The sequence below is a fragment of the Pholis gunnellus genome (genome assembly GCF_910591455.1).
Source record: "Pholis gunnellus genome assembly, chromosome: 12".
Taxonomy (NCBI): domain Eukaryota; kingdom Metazoa; phylum Chordata; class Actinopteri; order Perciformes; family Pholidae; genus Pholis; species Pholis gunnellus.
In genome coordinates this window covers 2,627,451-2,642,357 of record NC_136539.1, presented here as the reverse complement: position 1 = coordinate 2,642,357, position 14,907 = coordinate 2,627,451, and the positions used below count along the sequence as shown (strand labels likewise).

General features: G+C 43.4%; 2 protein-coding genes across 3 annotated transcripts; both read left to right on the top strand.

Annotated features, from left to right (window-relative positions):
• The first annotated feature begins 634 nt into the window (after window positions 1-634).
• Window positions 635-8,005, top strand: LOC306703748 (uncharacterized protein). 2 transcript variants are annotated; one of them, XM_079169812.1, is made up of 3 exons: window positions 635-897; window positions 5,670-5,827; window positions 5,922-8,005. In XM_079169812.1, the coding sequence occupies exons 1-3, from the start codon at window positions 720-722 to the stop codon at window positions 6,681-6,683; spliced, it is 1,098 nt and encodes a 365-aa protein (XP_079025938.1). In that variant the 5' UTR covers window positions 635-719; the 3' UTR covers window positions 6,684-8,005. The 2 variants fall into 2 exon arrangements, with proteins under 2 accessions (XP_079025938.1, XP_079025939.1); XM_079169813.1 differs by having other exon boundaries at window positions 5,133-5,827.
• A 1,255-nt stretch (window positions 8,006-9,260) lies between these two features.
• On the top strand, window positions 9,261-14,867 carry ddx18 (DEAD (Asp-Glu-Ala-Asp) box polypeptide 18). The gene is made up of 14 exons (XM_079170129.1): window positions 9,261-9,395; window positions 9,801-9,977; window positions 10,067-10,252; window positions 11,387-11,522; window positions 11,674-11,774; window positions 12,240-12,439; window positions 12,610-12,724; window positions 12,986-13,125; window positions 13,207-13,368; window positions 13,457-13,609; window positions 13,764-13,877; window positions 13,988-14,044; window positions 14,167-14,344; window positions 14,488-14,867. The coding sequence occupies exons 1-14, from the start codon at window positions 9,290-9,292 to the stop codon at window positions 14,631-14,633; spliced, it is 1,971 nt and encodes a 656-aa protein (XP_079026255.1). The 5' UTR covers window positions 9,261-9,289; the 3' UTR covers window positions 14,634-14,867.
• Window positions 14,868-14,907: the final 40 nt, after the last annotated feature.

Genomic DNA, 14,907 nt, shown 5'->3' with positions numbered 1-14,907 from the left:
AGTTTACGTGGACGGATGCATGAGAGTATAACAATATTGGTTAATACAGCTCACTTTGTTTTATTTGATTCCATGTTCACTATGTAAATTAAATTATTTGTATGCTGCCTTTTTCAGTTTTCAGTGTTCATGTGTGTTTACAGATTTACAATATTATGTCTTTGTGGTTTATTTATTTATAAGAAGTCCTCGTCCTTTTCTAACATGGATAATACATGTATAAACGTGTTGTTTTCAAACTTCAATCAATATTGAAGAGAAAATGAAATATAAATCCTTTGATATTTCATGGATATTATACATTAATTACCGCTCCAAAACTTATATGGACATTGAAACTGATATCAATATTATTATTACTTGTATTATTTATTATTATTTATAAATAAATATATATGTATGTATGCCTTCTCTCTCACACCATATACTTTTAGATATATATAATACATGGCTGTCAGCCACAATAAAATAAAACCAGTATAATAATGGTATCAAAACTACTAAATATTGATTATACTTGTATTCATATTAAGTATATGTGGGACATAAACTCATAACATCGACAGTCCTTACTCCAGATCAGTTGGTGGCAGTAATCATCGTGTGGTTTTACTCCATCCGGGGTGAAGCCAAACTAAGAAGAAGCGAAACATAATCCGTGAGATGAACAAACCGTGAATATACATTATGATAGACAGCGGGAGTTGTGTTTACAGACTATGACACACTTTCGAGGTCAGATACGGGGGCCACACTGGGGTCCTACAATGGACAACATGCTGATCGATTTCTGGCGCAGACACGAGAGCCTTTTTAACTCCTCGGTCGATTCTTACTACGACAAGGATTTAAAGACCAAGCTGTGGACCGAGTTCGCAATGTCCATCGGAAAGCCAGGTAAACGTGTAAAATGAGTGGTGAAACACGATGACAGTGTACTGTTGATGAAGCGTTCAGTTAGTGTTGCATAAATAACCTGACCCAATATGCACAGCTGGGGAGTATGAAGTGCACCCGGCTGAACTTTATTCAAGTTTGTATTTATGGAATATGAGTTTGCTGGCATAATGTTTAAGGATCCACTATTCTACTCCTTTGTAACAAGTTAATAGAAGTCTCTGAAGTCTCCAACCCATGTCATTGAAGTGTTTGGCTAAAAACGAACAGATCATGCATTTTAGCAGGAGTCTGTAGCTTTAAATGCAAATGAGCTGCTGCTCAACCACGCCCCTCTGCGGAACTAGCTGTAGCTCCCCAAACCCATGGCGCCCCGCTCCTCGCTCTTTGTTGCCGTGGTTACGGTGTACACCCTCAGGAAAGAACAGACATGACTGCAAACAGAAACATAGCAGTTCACCATATCTCTCTGAACCTGAGTCGGACCCACAACAAGGACAGGCTCCTGCAGCGGTTCGAACCTTGAGAATAAAGCGGGACGTTTCTCAATGGTGAGTTGACACTTTTGTTTCGATAACTTCGTGTGTGTGTGTGTGTGTGTGTGTGTGTGTGTGTGTGTGTGACATGATGGCTAATTGTAGTTAGGTCGCTAATGTTACTGTCTCCGTTCGCTCCGTAACTAACTTTACAGTTAGCTATTTAGTCAGTAAACTATATTGTAATTAGTTCAGTGTCGTTGACGTTAGGTGCTACGTTTTCCAATCGGTAAAGTTGTCATTGAATCGATGTCGACAATTATCCTCGTCCTCTCACGTTAGTTAATTGAACTGGGGCTGAGTGCAGTGTTTAGTATGCTCGTGCTTGTGCGCCATCTCAATATTACGCGCAACAACTTACTTTTACAATACTACAACAAGATGTGCATTTGAAATTTGATAAAGCTTTCTGCTCATACGCCACAGCTTGTCAGCAACTTCTGTCATGTTTCTATATTCATCTGCTTCATGTGTTGTTGAAAGTCTCACATTCGTTATTGATTTGTTCAGGAGCTCAGGGTGGAACCGGAAACGATGCTGACAGAACCAGAAGATGTATGCTGCATGGAGACACCACAGGTAACGTTATTGGCATCTATACCAAGTTGTCTGTTAAGAGGTTATATTTTCCATTTATTTACCTTCTGGTTACCAGACAGATGCAGCAGCTGGAGTGAAACCTTTGGTGCATGGTGGAACATCCTGGGTTGGACTCTGTGTGCCTGAATGTGCTTTCCTTGCAGAATGCACTGACTATGAGCTAACTAAGGGGCTTAAAGGATGAGGGGAATAGAGCCGTAAGTGGTTTTTAATCATCATATTTTCAATCAAAATATAAAATTTTAAATAAATAATGTTTATGAAAAATAAGTACTTGTATACAATACTTTATGCAGAGTTCCTTTCCATTACATCAGTGGACCTGACATCATGTTCACAACAAACCGTTACCGGCATAATACACCTCATAATATCGCCCCAACATCAGATTGTTTTTGTTACGTCGTGCTGTTTTACATTAGCAGATACTTTACATATTCAACATGAACTCACATTACACATTTTTAGAGACTGTAAAGCCAAACAATAGTTGAACTACGTAATAGTAAAATCTAAAAAAGATACTATATGCACTGTGTTGTCACAACATATAGTAAAGTAACTTTTGTGATGATAAAATAGGGATTCATTGAACCAATATAACGTAATCTTTGGTTGAGACCCACCATAGATCGATAGAAGCTGCTGACTAAATATATTGTTCAATTCTTCGTCGTTACAGGTATCTAGCCTCTAGGAGCTTTCTTTGTGAGCTGATGCTGGGAGGATCGGAGTCGCCATCCCAGCCCCTGTAGCACTTCGGATTCACAGGGAGTTTCCTGACGACCGAGGACACTACATAGGGTTCAGACCGCCTCTTGATTGAACCGGGACACATGCCTCCTGCTTGTCCGGCCTCTCCTACTGTGCACAAAGGTCCTCTGGGATGGGGATCTTCAATACCTCATCGATTTACGGTGCCGGGTCCACCAAGACTTTGTCAAAGACGAGGTCCATCAAGTCATCGACATACCCTGTGCAATATTTAACAAACACAAAAAACAAGGACAGAAAGTTGTTACAAATGTTTTGTATTAATTTAATGCCCAACCTAATATAATATGTGTATGTCCTCATGGTTTATGTGTGCTTTTACTCTGTTTCTTTCGCTTGGAGTGTTTAACCAAAGTGAAGTGCAATATTACCGACCAAATGGTAACTCCATTCTGTAGATGGATGTGAAAAATAAAGGAATGCAACACTTACAGAACGTCGGGCAGTCTTCACTTTTGCTGCTCTGCGTTCTCCCTGCTGGCCTTTGGGTGAGCGGGTAACCAGCTGATGATGTTGCTTGTGAGCAGCAAGCATTTTCGTTGTAATACAGGGTGGCCAGGTAGAGTCTAGAAGTACAGTAGTGACAAACAGAAACCACCTGCACAGCATTCCAAGAAATGGAAACTGGATGTTTTGGGGAAGAAACCGAAGGGCGACGCTGTGGAAAGACTCCAGAGAGGAAGTCTGGTGGTGGGGGCTCAGTTTGTCTACAACCCTCTTGTTGGTCAGCACTTTCTCCAGCTCGTAGAAGGCAGGAGTTCCTAAAAAGGAGAACACTATTCAGTATTCTCAATTCTATTAACACAATTGAATGATTTGGTCTGACAACTAATCATTTAAAGAATACTTGTCCTTGATAATTACGTGAGGAGGAGTTATGTGATAAAGTATTTGACCAACTCACCTGCTGCCAGTCATTCAGTGGGGTCCCTGCTTTGACTCCGGGGGACGATGGGGTCCTCATGATGTCCTGCACATGGTTGATGATGGAGGTTCATTTCACCACTCTCTCAGGTCCGCTGGTCGATGATGCTGCATCCAATGTGGTTTTTAATACTCCTCATCCGCTCCTGTAGTTTGTCACAGTCCTTCGTCTTTGCAATCTTGTCCAGTTTCTTTGAAATTCCTAGAAATGCAGAAGAACATTTTATATCTTAGTTTTTATTATCTGTATTATTTTTGTATTCCTTTGAGTGTATTCCTACCATCCCTGTGTAACAGTAACCTCAGTGTTAGAGACACTATTGTACATTAATTATCAGGTCATTGTGAGTGAAACGTTTGATGTAGTGTGAAGAACAGCTCAGCCCTGTGAGAGGTCACACCTTAAATAATCAAATCACCCTTTGCTGGTGTGAGGCTACATCCTCACTAATACTGTGTGTGGACATACAGTAGATCCTTGTCATTTAAAACCATGAGAACGATCTACTGTATGTCCACACAGACGTTTCAGCATCATTTTCAAAAGGATTTCCGTCCATAATAACTCGTCTGAAAGTGAATATCACATGACTATTCACGTACACTGGGCATGCGTGTGCCGCTGTAAACAGGAAGTAGATTGGTTGCTTAGTTACAGAAAATACAACAGAATATTATAGTACTCGTTAATAATAAGAGGTCATGCTTGATACTTAAAATCTTCCTCTGTAAACTCAAACAGAAAATAAAAACTCTCACGCCGGTCTAGTCGGGAGTCGGGAGTCACACTTTCCTCCAACAATGCCACACTTCTCTTCAGACCTTCTTTTTCCATGTGGACACTTCCACCAACCTCATTGCTCTGTAAACACACACACACAGATTTATTTTATTTGGAACTGTTACATACAATGTTGCTGGTGAAAAGTAAAAACGTGTTCATTTCATCACACACTGAACCAACTCCATATCAACAGCAGTGTTGGTCTTGAGCCCCCTCGTGGTGGAGCTTCCACACTTTGCAGAGTGGCCTGTGAGAAGATTGTTACAATGTTTACATTACTCCACATGTGGTCTTATACTACACATGGATTACAGTGTGTACATAAGAAAACACTTTCTTGATTTTACAAACTCAGTACTATGTAGATACCTGGAGAGACCACCAACTATGACTGTCCTCTCCACTGAGCTGCTGTAGCATCGCTCCCTGGGATGTTGTCACTTGTTCTGGCATGCCTCAGGAAGGCGTCATGTTGGAAGAGCTGCAGACCTGATGGTGTTTGGTAATTAGACGAAAAAGGTTTATATAGTATAGCCTTTCCTTGAATTTCAGATCAAAACGCACGTAGATGCTACAGATTCAACAAATCCGAACATGTCTTCATTTACCTTTTCTAGTTGGAAGAACGATGCTCCACTGACGTACACTGCTGTGGAAAGCTGTAGGTTCCCGGCTGGAGTGCGTCCCACAATAGGCTGGCTATTCCACTGTCTTGAGAACTGACGATGGGGTCACAGCTGCTCCACGGATAGGAATGTACCAAGCCTTCGTGTAGGAACTTCACACGCCCGCTGGCACACAGGACTCACCTCCGGTTCTGCCGAGAGAAGCCGATGCAGAAGTGTCTTAAAACTAGCATTCTCTCCACTGACCAGAAGGGGGCGACTCCTCTGCTCGCAAAAATAAGTCTGATTGTAGTTTATCTAGTTTTAAATCTTCTTCAATACAGCATGATGTTCATTTAGTAAATTAAGGTCCATTTATGGTCGAATAGACCATAACGCGGAGTATGCTTTAGGGCGGGTTTCCTGTGATTGACAGGTCACTGCCACTACCCACCATGTGGGTTTACCCATATAGTGTTATAGTTCATCCTTACTTTTTCTTACTAAATGACTGTTTCAGTCACTATTCAGCATATTTTCACCTTGCAGTGTCCGATGTTGAGAGAAGATCCAGATCGCTCCGGACTCAGTATGGGAGGGTGCTGTGGGATCCGGAGAAGGTCAGCACTGCCCAGCAGAAGATGCTGCGGGAGAAACTTGACTTCTTGAGGCCTTATATAGTTCGCAGGCGAGGTGAATCCTACCTGGTAAGTTGAAACTAATGCGAAAAAAAGAATCTGCTTCCCTGCAGATCTTGATTGCACACATTGTTTTTATGTTGGTGCTTGCTCTTTTTTGCAGGACAGGTTTGATGACCGGGATGAGGACGAGGAGGAGCTGGAGACTGAAGGAAGTATTGACCAGGAGATGGGAAGCTCATTTGGCAGCCCTCTGGATGCTGATGTGACTGTGCAAGATCCGGAGGATGAGCCCCACCCCTCCTCCAGCCTGAACTCTGGCCCTCTGCACTGTCCAAACCCACAGCCTCAAGTGACAGAGGTCATGTCTTTGAGCTGTCCTTGCGGTCGCGGCGACGAGGGTCCTGCTGATCAGCCCGACCAAACGGCTGCACCGCACGCATCCACACACAACATACTCAATCAGTTTGCAGAGGTGATGTTGGCGGACATGCGTCAGATCAAAGACCACATGGTGCTGATGAGACTTCGCCGAGACATCACCGACCTGGCGTTCAAAGCGGTGGAGGAAGATGCGCAGAGACGATGCGTTCGGGCGCCCTCGGTGCTGGGGGAGAGCGTGGCGTTGCGCGGCTGCTCCAGGCCCCAGCAGGCATCCTCACGGACACACCGCTCGTGGAGGCAGAAGTTTCTGAAGAGAAAGAACGAGGGGTGTGAGGTCGCAAGGAGGACGCAGAGATTGGAGGAGATGAGGCACGTGAGGAGAATGTCCACGAGTCGGGTATTGCAGCCCGTCCAGCAAGGCCGAGCAGTGGGGGAGATGAGTGGAAACGACTCCCTGGTTTTCATCCAGGCTGCTGAGATCAAACGAGAGACAGAGCAACACATGGTTAAGATTGGGGAGGAGACGCTTCCATCGACTTGACATTTCAGATTGGGGGGGGGCACTATATTTTGTGATTACAGTAATCTCAGTCAGTAAGTGTAGGTTAGAAAGCTTCTTGAGAATTGGAACACTTAACTGCCTTGCAGAAGACTTGATATTTGTGACGTGTCAGCACTTAGTAGCACTTTGTAGAGGTTGTCAACAATCATCCATAGTGATGCCAGTAAAAGATATGGAAACGGGATGAAGACGATTGGAGGATTTAAGGACACGACAATGCCAAGGACCGCATGTAACATCAGCCTTTTCAAAACATAAGATGTAGTTTCTAATGAATGGAAAACCATGCAGACTGACTTAATGCACCTTCAGTTTGGCATTTAACATGGGAGGAACTTTTGAGCCTGAACGCTGTAAGCACAAGGCAGCCGACGCTGTGAGACCCAACTCAAATAGATCATGTTCTGCCCCGTTAAAGAAACAAGACAATGATTGAATAATAATTCAAGACAAATATGTTTGTATTACAAGTTTTTTTTATTTCATGTTTAAATATGCAAGTGAGGTATTATCTTATTAAGTAATTCATTAATAAGTGCAAATCTTTGTACATTTCCAGACCATAAATCTGAACTTTAGATGAAGCCAGGCTCAGAATTCTTGTTTCATTTTGTTGACATATTAGAGTCAAAGGTTTTTACTGAGGGGATTTTAATATCTCTTTGTATCACTCAATACATCTGAAAATACTGTCAACAGCCATACAAAAATACTTTTTAGGAATAAAACGTTGTATAAATCAGGCTATGAATGATATAAGAACAAACCCCTCAGTAAAAACCTTCAGAATGTAAATAGGAATGAACTTGGAAAGTCTGGTCGATGTAAGAGCTACTGAAGGGAGTCTGAAATAAAACTCCTTTACTGCCTTTAAAGATATGTTTTGTAAAATTCATTACAGATTACTTAATACAGATTATTACTTATTACATTTATTACAGATTACCCCAATTGATTACTTAAATTAAGACAGTTATTTTTTGTATTACAAATTTTATGAACTGGTAGGTTAAAATATGCAAAGGCTTAAAATGTCCCTTTCCTGAATGTCACTTTCACTTTCTAATCCCAGTCTATTTCCTATATTCATCAAATAAAGGCAAAATGGTCAAATATATATATATATATATTTATTTATATACATCCTGCATTTAATATACAAATAATCTTTTGAAAAATTGCTTTTTTCCAAAGAAGTCTAATGTTAGCAGTGAAAACATAATCTCTGCTGGCAGGAATCTTTTTCCAGAGGCCTTGAAGAATATTTAACTTCGCACTGATTTTTCATGATATTGAGTGAATCCCATTCCCATTCAATGTAAAATACAAATATTTTGGTGATGGGAAGACTAATTATTTCATCATTTCACCCTCTTGATTTCAGGTTAGACATGAATAAACCCAATATAGCTTGTAATAAGAACTGCTAAATAAAATATCAAATACAAAAGTAATATGGGGACTCAGCAACGGGTGTTTCATTCGAGCAACAGGTCTGACAACCTTATCTTCTTTTCTTCTTTATGCATGTCTGCACTTAAACTGGCAATCGATGAGCACTTGGAATGGAGGACATGACCTACAACAGCACTGACTTGTTCAAAGACCCGTCTATGGTCTCCACTTCATTTTACAGTCTATGTTAAATGCATGCATACTTTCCAAGATATCAACACTTCCTAGATGTATTTATGGTAATTGTTCACCTACTGCTAAATAGTTTGATGATTGTCATTTAGTCATTTTACATTCCAGACATTTAGCAGACGCTTTTATCCAAAGCGACTTACAATTCAGATTCTATCACACTGTAGGCACAGCTACGGGAGCAATTTTGGGGTTAAGTGTCTTGCTCAAGGACACATCGACATGCGACTAGTAGAGCTGGGGATCGAACCCTGCTCTCCACTTATCCACAGTCGCCCAGTCGTCAAACTATTTAATGACCATCATCATTTACAAGACAGGCCTATGTTTAGGTGACTGGTGCACATTATGTTGACAGTAAACAGGCACTGTGTCCTTATTAGCTGCACATTCCCCCACAGCTTAAATCTAACATAGTGGAAAGGTTCAGGTGTTTGGGGTCTGTATAGATGTATTCTTCGGAAACAGAAGAACTAAACCCAACACCTTCATCGACACGATTTGAATACTAGCCATACAAGCGAATTACAGTATAATTTAAAAATGTATTAGTATAGAACTGTACTTGTAAAATACACACGGACAGCTGCCACTACATCTATGGTATTGGAAATAAGCCTACAACTCTACAATTAGTCAGTGTCACACAATATGTTTATATATTTATTAAAATATAGCGTTTAACCCTATTACAACCATTTTGGAGGCTAGCTGAGCATACTCAGGTTGTAGCTACATGTTATAAAAGCATTTTAGTGGCAACGTATTTCTTTAAACTGCAATCGTTTCTACATTTTCTTAATCCTTAATTGTGTCCTCGAGGAATTTGATATATGCCTGTTCAACGAGCGGGGTCCTTTGAATTTTCACTCAGGCAATGCAGACTGGTGTCCCGAAGGGTCCTCAACACCACTCACATACACACGTGTGACGTTACCATGGCGGACCTACAGATGAAGCTTCTCCGCAAGAAAATTCAGAAAAGAAATGAAAAGAACAAAGAGCGAAAACTACTTAAGTCGCAGACAGTAGACGAAGAGACCGGTATGTGCTGTAAGGAAAGGATATTGTGGAAAGAAGTTGTTGTTGGTTGTTTTCTGAAGCGGTGACGAACCTCACCTGCTAAGCTAGCTGCGTTAGCATACTTTTTAATAGGATTTCTCGTTAAACCGGTCAAACGTAAAAATGTTAAATGACGTTAGCTGACATTAAACTGTAGCATTAGATACTTGTTTGAGTTTATCATCGACATTTGTGGCATTCTTGTGGTTTATAATCGTCGCTAAGATGTAGTGAGCTAGCTTAGCATTGTAACGCATTCAGATTTCCAAAGTTCTCCCTCAATGTGTTAACGTTTCATAGTAACCACAAGTGTTAACTCCAAACTGAGATGCTAACGATTCTTCGATCATATAACTGATCGGCTAAATGCGGTTATGTGTTTGACAGTGAACTCAAACGGACTGGAAGACAAAAGTGGTGAGAAAGCAGAAAGTGCTTCTGAGAAAACGCAGAAGGAACAGAACGTGGGGCCACTGGAAGGGACCACGACAGAGGAACCCCCTCTGAAGAAGAAGAAGACGACAAAGAAGAAGAGGAAGCTGGCGGACACGGCGGAATCACCAGGTAACAGCTAGAGGAGTTGGCCAAGTGACATTGATGAACTCCATTTTTTTGTGTGATGGCTAACTAACATGTCGTAATCCTCGTTCCAGTTGAGAAGAAGACGAAAACGGTGGAAGAAGCAGAGGAGGAGGAGGGAGAAGCTTTAGCAGATGGAGAAAAGAAAATCCAGAAACCAGAGGAAGCTGCAGATGATGAAGAGGAGGGAGAGGAAGAGGAGGGGGAAGATGAGGCGGAGGAGGAAGAAGAGCAGCCCGAATTACCATCGGGTTTGACAGGTATAGAAGAACTGCACGTGTGCTTACTATAGACGTGACTGAGTCCTCAGCAGCTGAGTGGAGAATACAATCAGGGCTCTGTGGTCCTTTAAGAGCGCTGTCATACATTTATGACCTCATTTATATCTCTCATGCACCAAAAAAAAACAAAGTGTAAATGTATACTTATCTAACTTTGATTTATGCCAACTGCTATTTGATACTGCAAAATATACTATATATATAAATATATATCGATATTCTCTCAAAAATAACAATGGTTTGATTCAACCCGGCGTGATCGTTGTATCAAACTAATCTGAACTCTGACATTTAAGTTTGACTAAATATTCACACAATCTAAATGACATTTTCTTCCTGAAATGGGAGGTAGTTGTTTACAATTGAGTTATTATTGACAGACTGACGGTCAATATTAACTCTTTCCCCGCTTCCCTCTTGACAGAGGCCGCATACACGCAGCATGCTCATACGCCACACACACCAGTGTGTCTGTGAGAGGGAGGACGCCTAACCTTTATACAAATAAAATAAGGCAATTGATATTTAATAGTAATAATATTATTATTCTTTGTCGCTCTGCTCTGTTCTTCAGCAGGTTATCCTCAGCACCAAATATCACACGAGCAGCAGGCGCATCACACTTGATCATTTTGAACACTTTTAAATTGCCACACTGTTGTCACAGTGATCCATGCACATCGTTTGCATTATTAAGCTGCTTTGGTTTATATGACCAGGTTAGCCAGCTGTACTACTCTGTGGGCCTCACAACCAGAAAAGAGTTCTCTAACTTTAAAGCTCTTCACCGTTCAGTGCACATACACACACACACACACATTCACCTGCAGTGAGAAACAAAAACCAGTGCGTTGCCTTTATGTGTTGCCCGTTCAGTGTTTCCATCATGAAACGGGTGTCAACTAAGGCATACAGAGACTGTTGTGGTTGTCTTTGGGAGGAGTCACCAGTGCTTCTCCTGACAGGAGCAGCTGCAAGGACACTGTGGATATGTTGCTGTAGTTTCCCATGGCTGACCATCTAGCCGTCTCTTTCCTGACATGCTGTTTTGTTACGCTTCATCTTGGCCTTTCCTTGAAATAGTCCACTCATGAGTTGTTACTGGTATTTCAGGAGCGTTTGAGGACACGTCCTTCGCCTCTCTCGCTGATCTGATGAGTGACAGCACGCTGAAAGCGGTGAAGGAGATGGGCTTTGAACACATGACCGAGATCCAGCACAAAAGTATCCGCCCCCTGCTGGAGGGAAGGTACGTGACCGATGTAATGTGGGACTGGGTTTCATGTGGCGTTTAGAGGTCAGCTCATTTCAGACTAACAAGCTGGCCAACTGTAGACCACAATGCATTGTGACTTTGTGTGTACTGAAACAGTGTTTCTGTTTGCGTCGCTTCTCTTTAGGGATATTCTGGCTGCTGCCAAGACGGGGAGTGGTAAAACCTTGGCCTTCCTCATCCCGTCTATAGAGCTCATCTACAAACTCAAGTTCATGCCCAGGAACGGTAAGACTCCCGTTGAAGTCTCCTCTCCACAATGTTTGCTGGCTCAATCTAGAGTACCCAGCCCAGTGTCGCTAATGAAAGTAGCTAAATCTAGCAAGAAAGAAGCCACTCCCCCAAAATTATGATTATGAACGCAAACAAGGAACATGGCTATTGTTACCACTCTCAGCTGTTAAGCTAGCAGCTTGGGACGGCAATGAGTGTGCGCTCAGAATGAGATCAGGTCGACGGGCCCAAATCAAAGGATTGGCTTATCACAGGCCTGCCACAGTTACCAGGTTTCTTTCTTTTTTCAGAGCATTTGATTTATTGATTGCTGTCGGATGTGAAGAGAATTTCCACAAATATAACAGAACGGTTTCTAGAATACATTACTGCCGTAGCTTTAAACCTTCAGCAGGCTGTATGTATCGAACCCCATCATGGAAGTTGAGCCGTTCACTGATGTCCCCCTCTTCCTCTCAGGCACCGGCGTGGTGATCCTTTCCCCCACACGCGAGTTGGCAATGCAGACTTACGGCGTGCTGAAGGAGCTGATGGCGCACCACGTGCACACCTTCGGTCTGACCATGGGCGGCAGCAACCGCTCAGCGGAGGCCCAGAGGCTGGCCAACGGGGTCAACATCCTGGTGGCCACACCCGGCCGTCTGCTGGACCACCTCCAGGTGAGCAGGGTCCCCAGGACACGTACGGAGTACCTTATCGAACTGGTCATTATCTCCAGGGATGACTAGTACTCACTGCGCTTCATAGAACTGCTGGTATCGATACATTCATCGAACATAAGATCGTGGTTTGTTCCTACTATAAATGCTTTGTGTTTCTGCAACTTCAGAATACTCCTGGGTTCATGTACAAGAACCTCCAGTGTCTGATTATCGACGAGGCCGACCGAATCTTAGAGGTGGGCTTCGAGGAGGAGCTGAAGCAGATCATCAAGCTGCTGCCAAGTACGTATCATTGTTACGCCGCTCTCGTTCCTCTTTGATGGGATGGGTTAGTTAACGGGTACTTTATTTAACAGTGGTCAAAATCCATACAGCATAGGAGAGATATGGGACCCGTAGTCCATAAAGCAAAATATAACTGACATCAGGGTTTTTTTCTCAGACTCACAGGCTGGTAGAACTCTTCATGGTCACTTTAAGTGTCCACAGTGTACAACAAACCCACTGTGGTCCACCTGTTCAATGTCTCCTTGTTCTCTCCAGAGAAGAGACAGACCATGCTGTTTTCAGCCACTCAGACCCGTAAGGTGGAGGACTTGGCTCGCATCTCCCTGAAGAAAGAGCCGCTCTACGTCGGCGTGGATGACAACAAAGACAATGCCACTGTTGACGGCCTGGAGCAGGTACGGTCTGCTCCTGTAACGTGGAGGCCATAGTCCTCGGCACGCCGACGCGTTTATAACGTGGTCCGTCTCGTGTTTCAGGGTTACGTGGTGTGTCCGTCAGAGAAGCGCTTCCTGCTGCTCTTCACCTTCCTGAAGAAGAACCGCAAGAAGAAGCTCATGGTCTTCTTCTCCTCCTGTATGTCTGTGAAGTTCCATTACGAGCTGCTCAACTACATCGACCTGCCCGTCATGGCCATCCATGTAAGACGCGGCGCCGACCTCCCGGCATCATCGAGTCGTGTTCAGAGGACTCGGCCTCACCCGTCTCCTCCTTATTCTGTCTTTTCAGGGCAAACAGAAGCAGACCAAACGAACCACCACCTTCTTCCAGTTCTGTAACGCCGACTCGGGCATCCTGCTGTGTACAGACGTGGCGGCCCGAGGCCTGGACATCCCCGAGGTGGACTGGATCGTCCAGTACGACCCCACAGATGACCCCAAGGTACCTGAGCTACAACTAGATCATTTACCCCGATAATTCTAGAGCCATGGTCAAATCAGCAGCTTTGCTCCGGTGCACTTGGATGACTTGACCTCTTGCGTTGGAGTCGAGTCACAGATTAGGACCCCTTTTAAACTGGGCTTTGCGTCCGCAGGAGTACATCCACAGGGTGGGCAGGACAGCCAGAGGCATCAACGGCATAGGCCACGCGCTCCTCATCCTCCGGCCAGAGGAGCTCGGCTTCCTGCGCTTCCTGAAACAGGCCAAGGTAACCCGTCTGTTCATGTAGATCATTTACTAATGCTGAGCCAGGTGGACATGTGCCATGTCTTCATATGGGACGAGCCTCTTTTTACTCGCCTCCTTTTCTTTGTGCAGGTCCCACTGAGCGAGTTTGACTTTTCTTGGAGTAAGATCTCTGATATCCAGTCCCAGGTAAGAATGAAGACGTCTCAGCAGCTTCCACACATCTTTAAATTAGTTTTCCATAGATATATAAGGGAAATGGGAGCTGGCTGCTCGAGTCAATTATTATACAACCGCCTCTTGTTTCTAAGATGGAGAAGCTGATTGAGAAGAACTACTATCTCCACAAGTCAGCCCAGGAGGCCTACAAGTCGTACGTGAGGGCGTACGACTCCCACTCGCTCAAACAGATCTACAGCGTCAACACTCTGAACCTCCCCATGGTGGCGCTGGCGTTTGGCTTCAAAGTTCCTCCTTACGTCGACCTGAGTATCCTTTGCGGCTATTCGCCACACCGGCTGTTCCATGTTGGTGCGATGTCCTCATTGTGTGTCATTATTTCCTCATGTCAAGTACAAATGTATGATTTCAAAAAGAAAGATGTAGTTCTCCTTAATTCAGCTGTTCTCCAGACGTTCACAGCAGTAAAGGTGGGAAGCTGCAGAAGCGAGGCGGGGGAGGTGGATTTGGATACCAGAAGTCCAACAACGGGCAAAAATCCAGAATCTTCAAGCATGTGAACAAAGGAAAGAGGGACGGGAGGCAGTTCTCCCGCTGAACCCCCTTCAAGTGAACGCCTCCCAGGACTGATTCTTCTTCTGTGTATTCGACGAACTGCCCTTTTATTTGATGAACTTCCTGCTCTGACATGTAGGCCCAGCTGTCCTATGAGAGTATTTAGTAACTGTAAAGACACATTGTGGATGTTGTGTTGAAATAGGCCGCTGCATTCCTCGTGTGTGTTCCACTGTGGACTCACTTTTCTAACATTACTTCATGTCATCTTCCTGCAATATTAAATCTATTGACTTTCATTAAGTTTGCTTCATTCT

What these genes read in the sequence shown, in the direction of transcription:
- LOC306703748 (XM_079169812.1), top strand. Translation starts at nt 720, where the DNA reads ATGACACACTTTCGAGGTCAGATACGGGGGCCACACTGGGGTCCTACA. An exon ending in AATGTCCATCGGAAAGCCAG is followed by an intron (nt 898 to 5,669) that starts GTAAACGTGTAA and finishes TTCACCTTGCAG; the next exon opens with TGTCCGATGTTGAGAGAAGA. An exon ending in GGCGAGGTGAATCCTACCTG is followed by an intron (nt 5,828 to 5,921) that starts GTAAGTTGAAAC and finishes TCTTTTTTGCAG; the next exon opens with GACAGGTTTGATGACCGGGA.
- ddx18 (XM_079170129.1), top strand. Translation starts at nt 9,290, where the DNA reads ATGGCGGACCTACAGATGAAGCTTCTCCGCAAGAAAATTCAGAAAAGA. An exon ending in ACCCCACAGATGACCCCAAG is followed by an intron (nt 13,610 to 13,763) that starts GTACCTGAGCTA and finishes TTGCGTCCGCAG; the next exon opens with GAGTACATCCACAGGGTGGG. An exon ending in TCCTCCTTACGTCGACCTGA is followed by an intron (nt 14,345 to 14,487) that starts GTATCCTTTGCG and finishes GCTGTTCTCCAG; the next exon opens with ACGTTCACAGCAGTAAAGGT.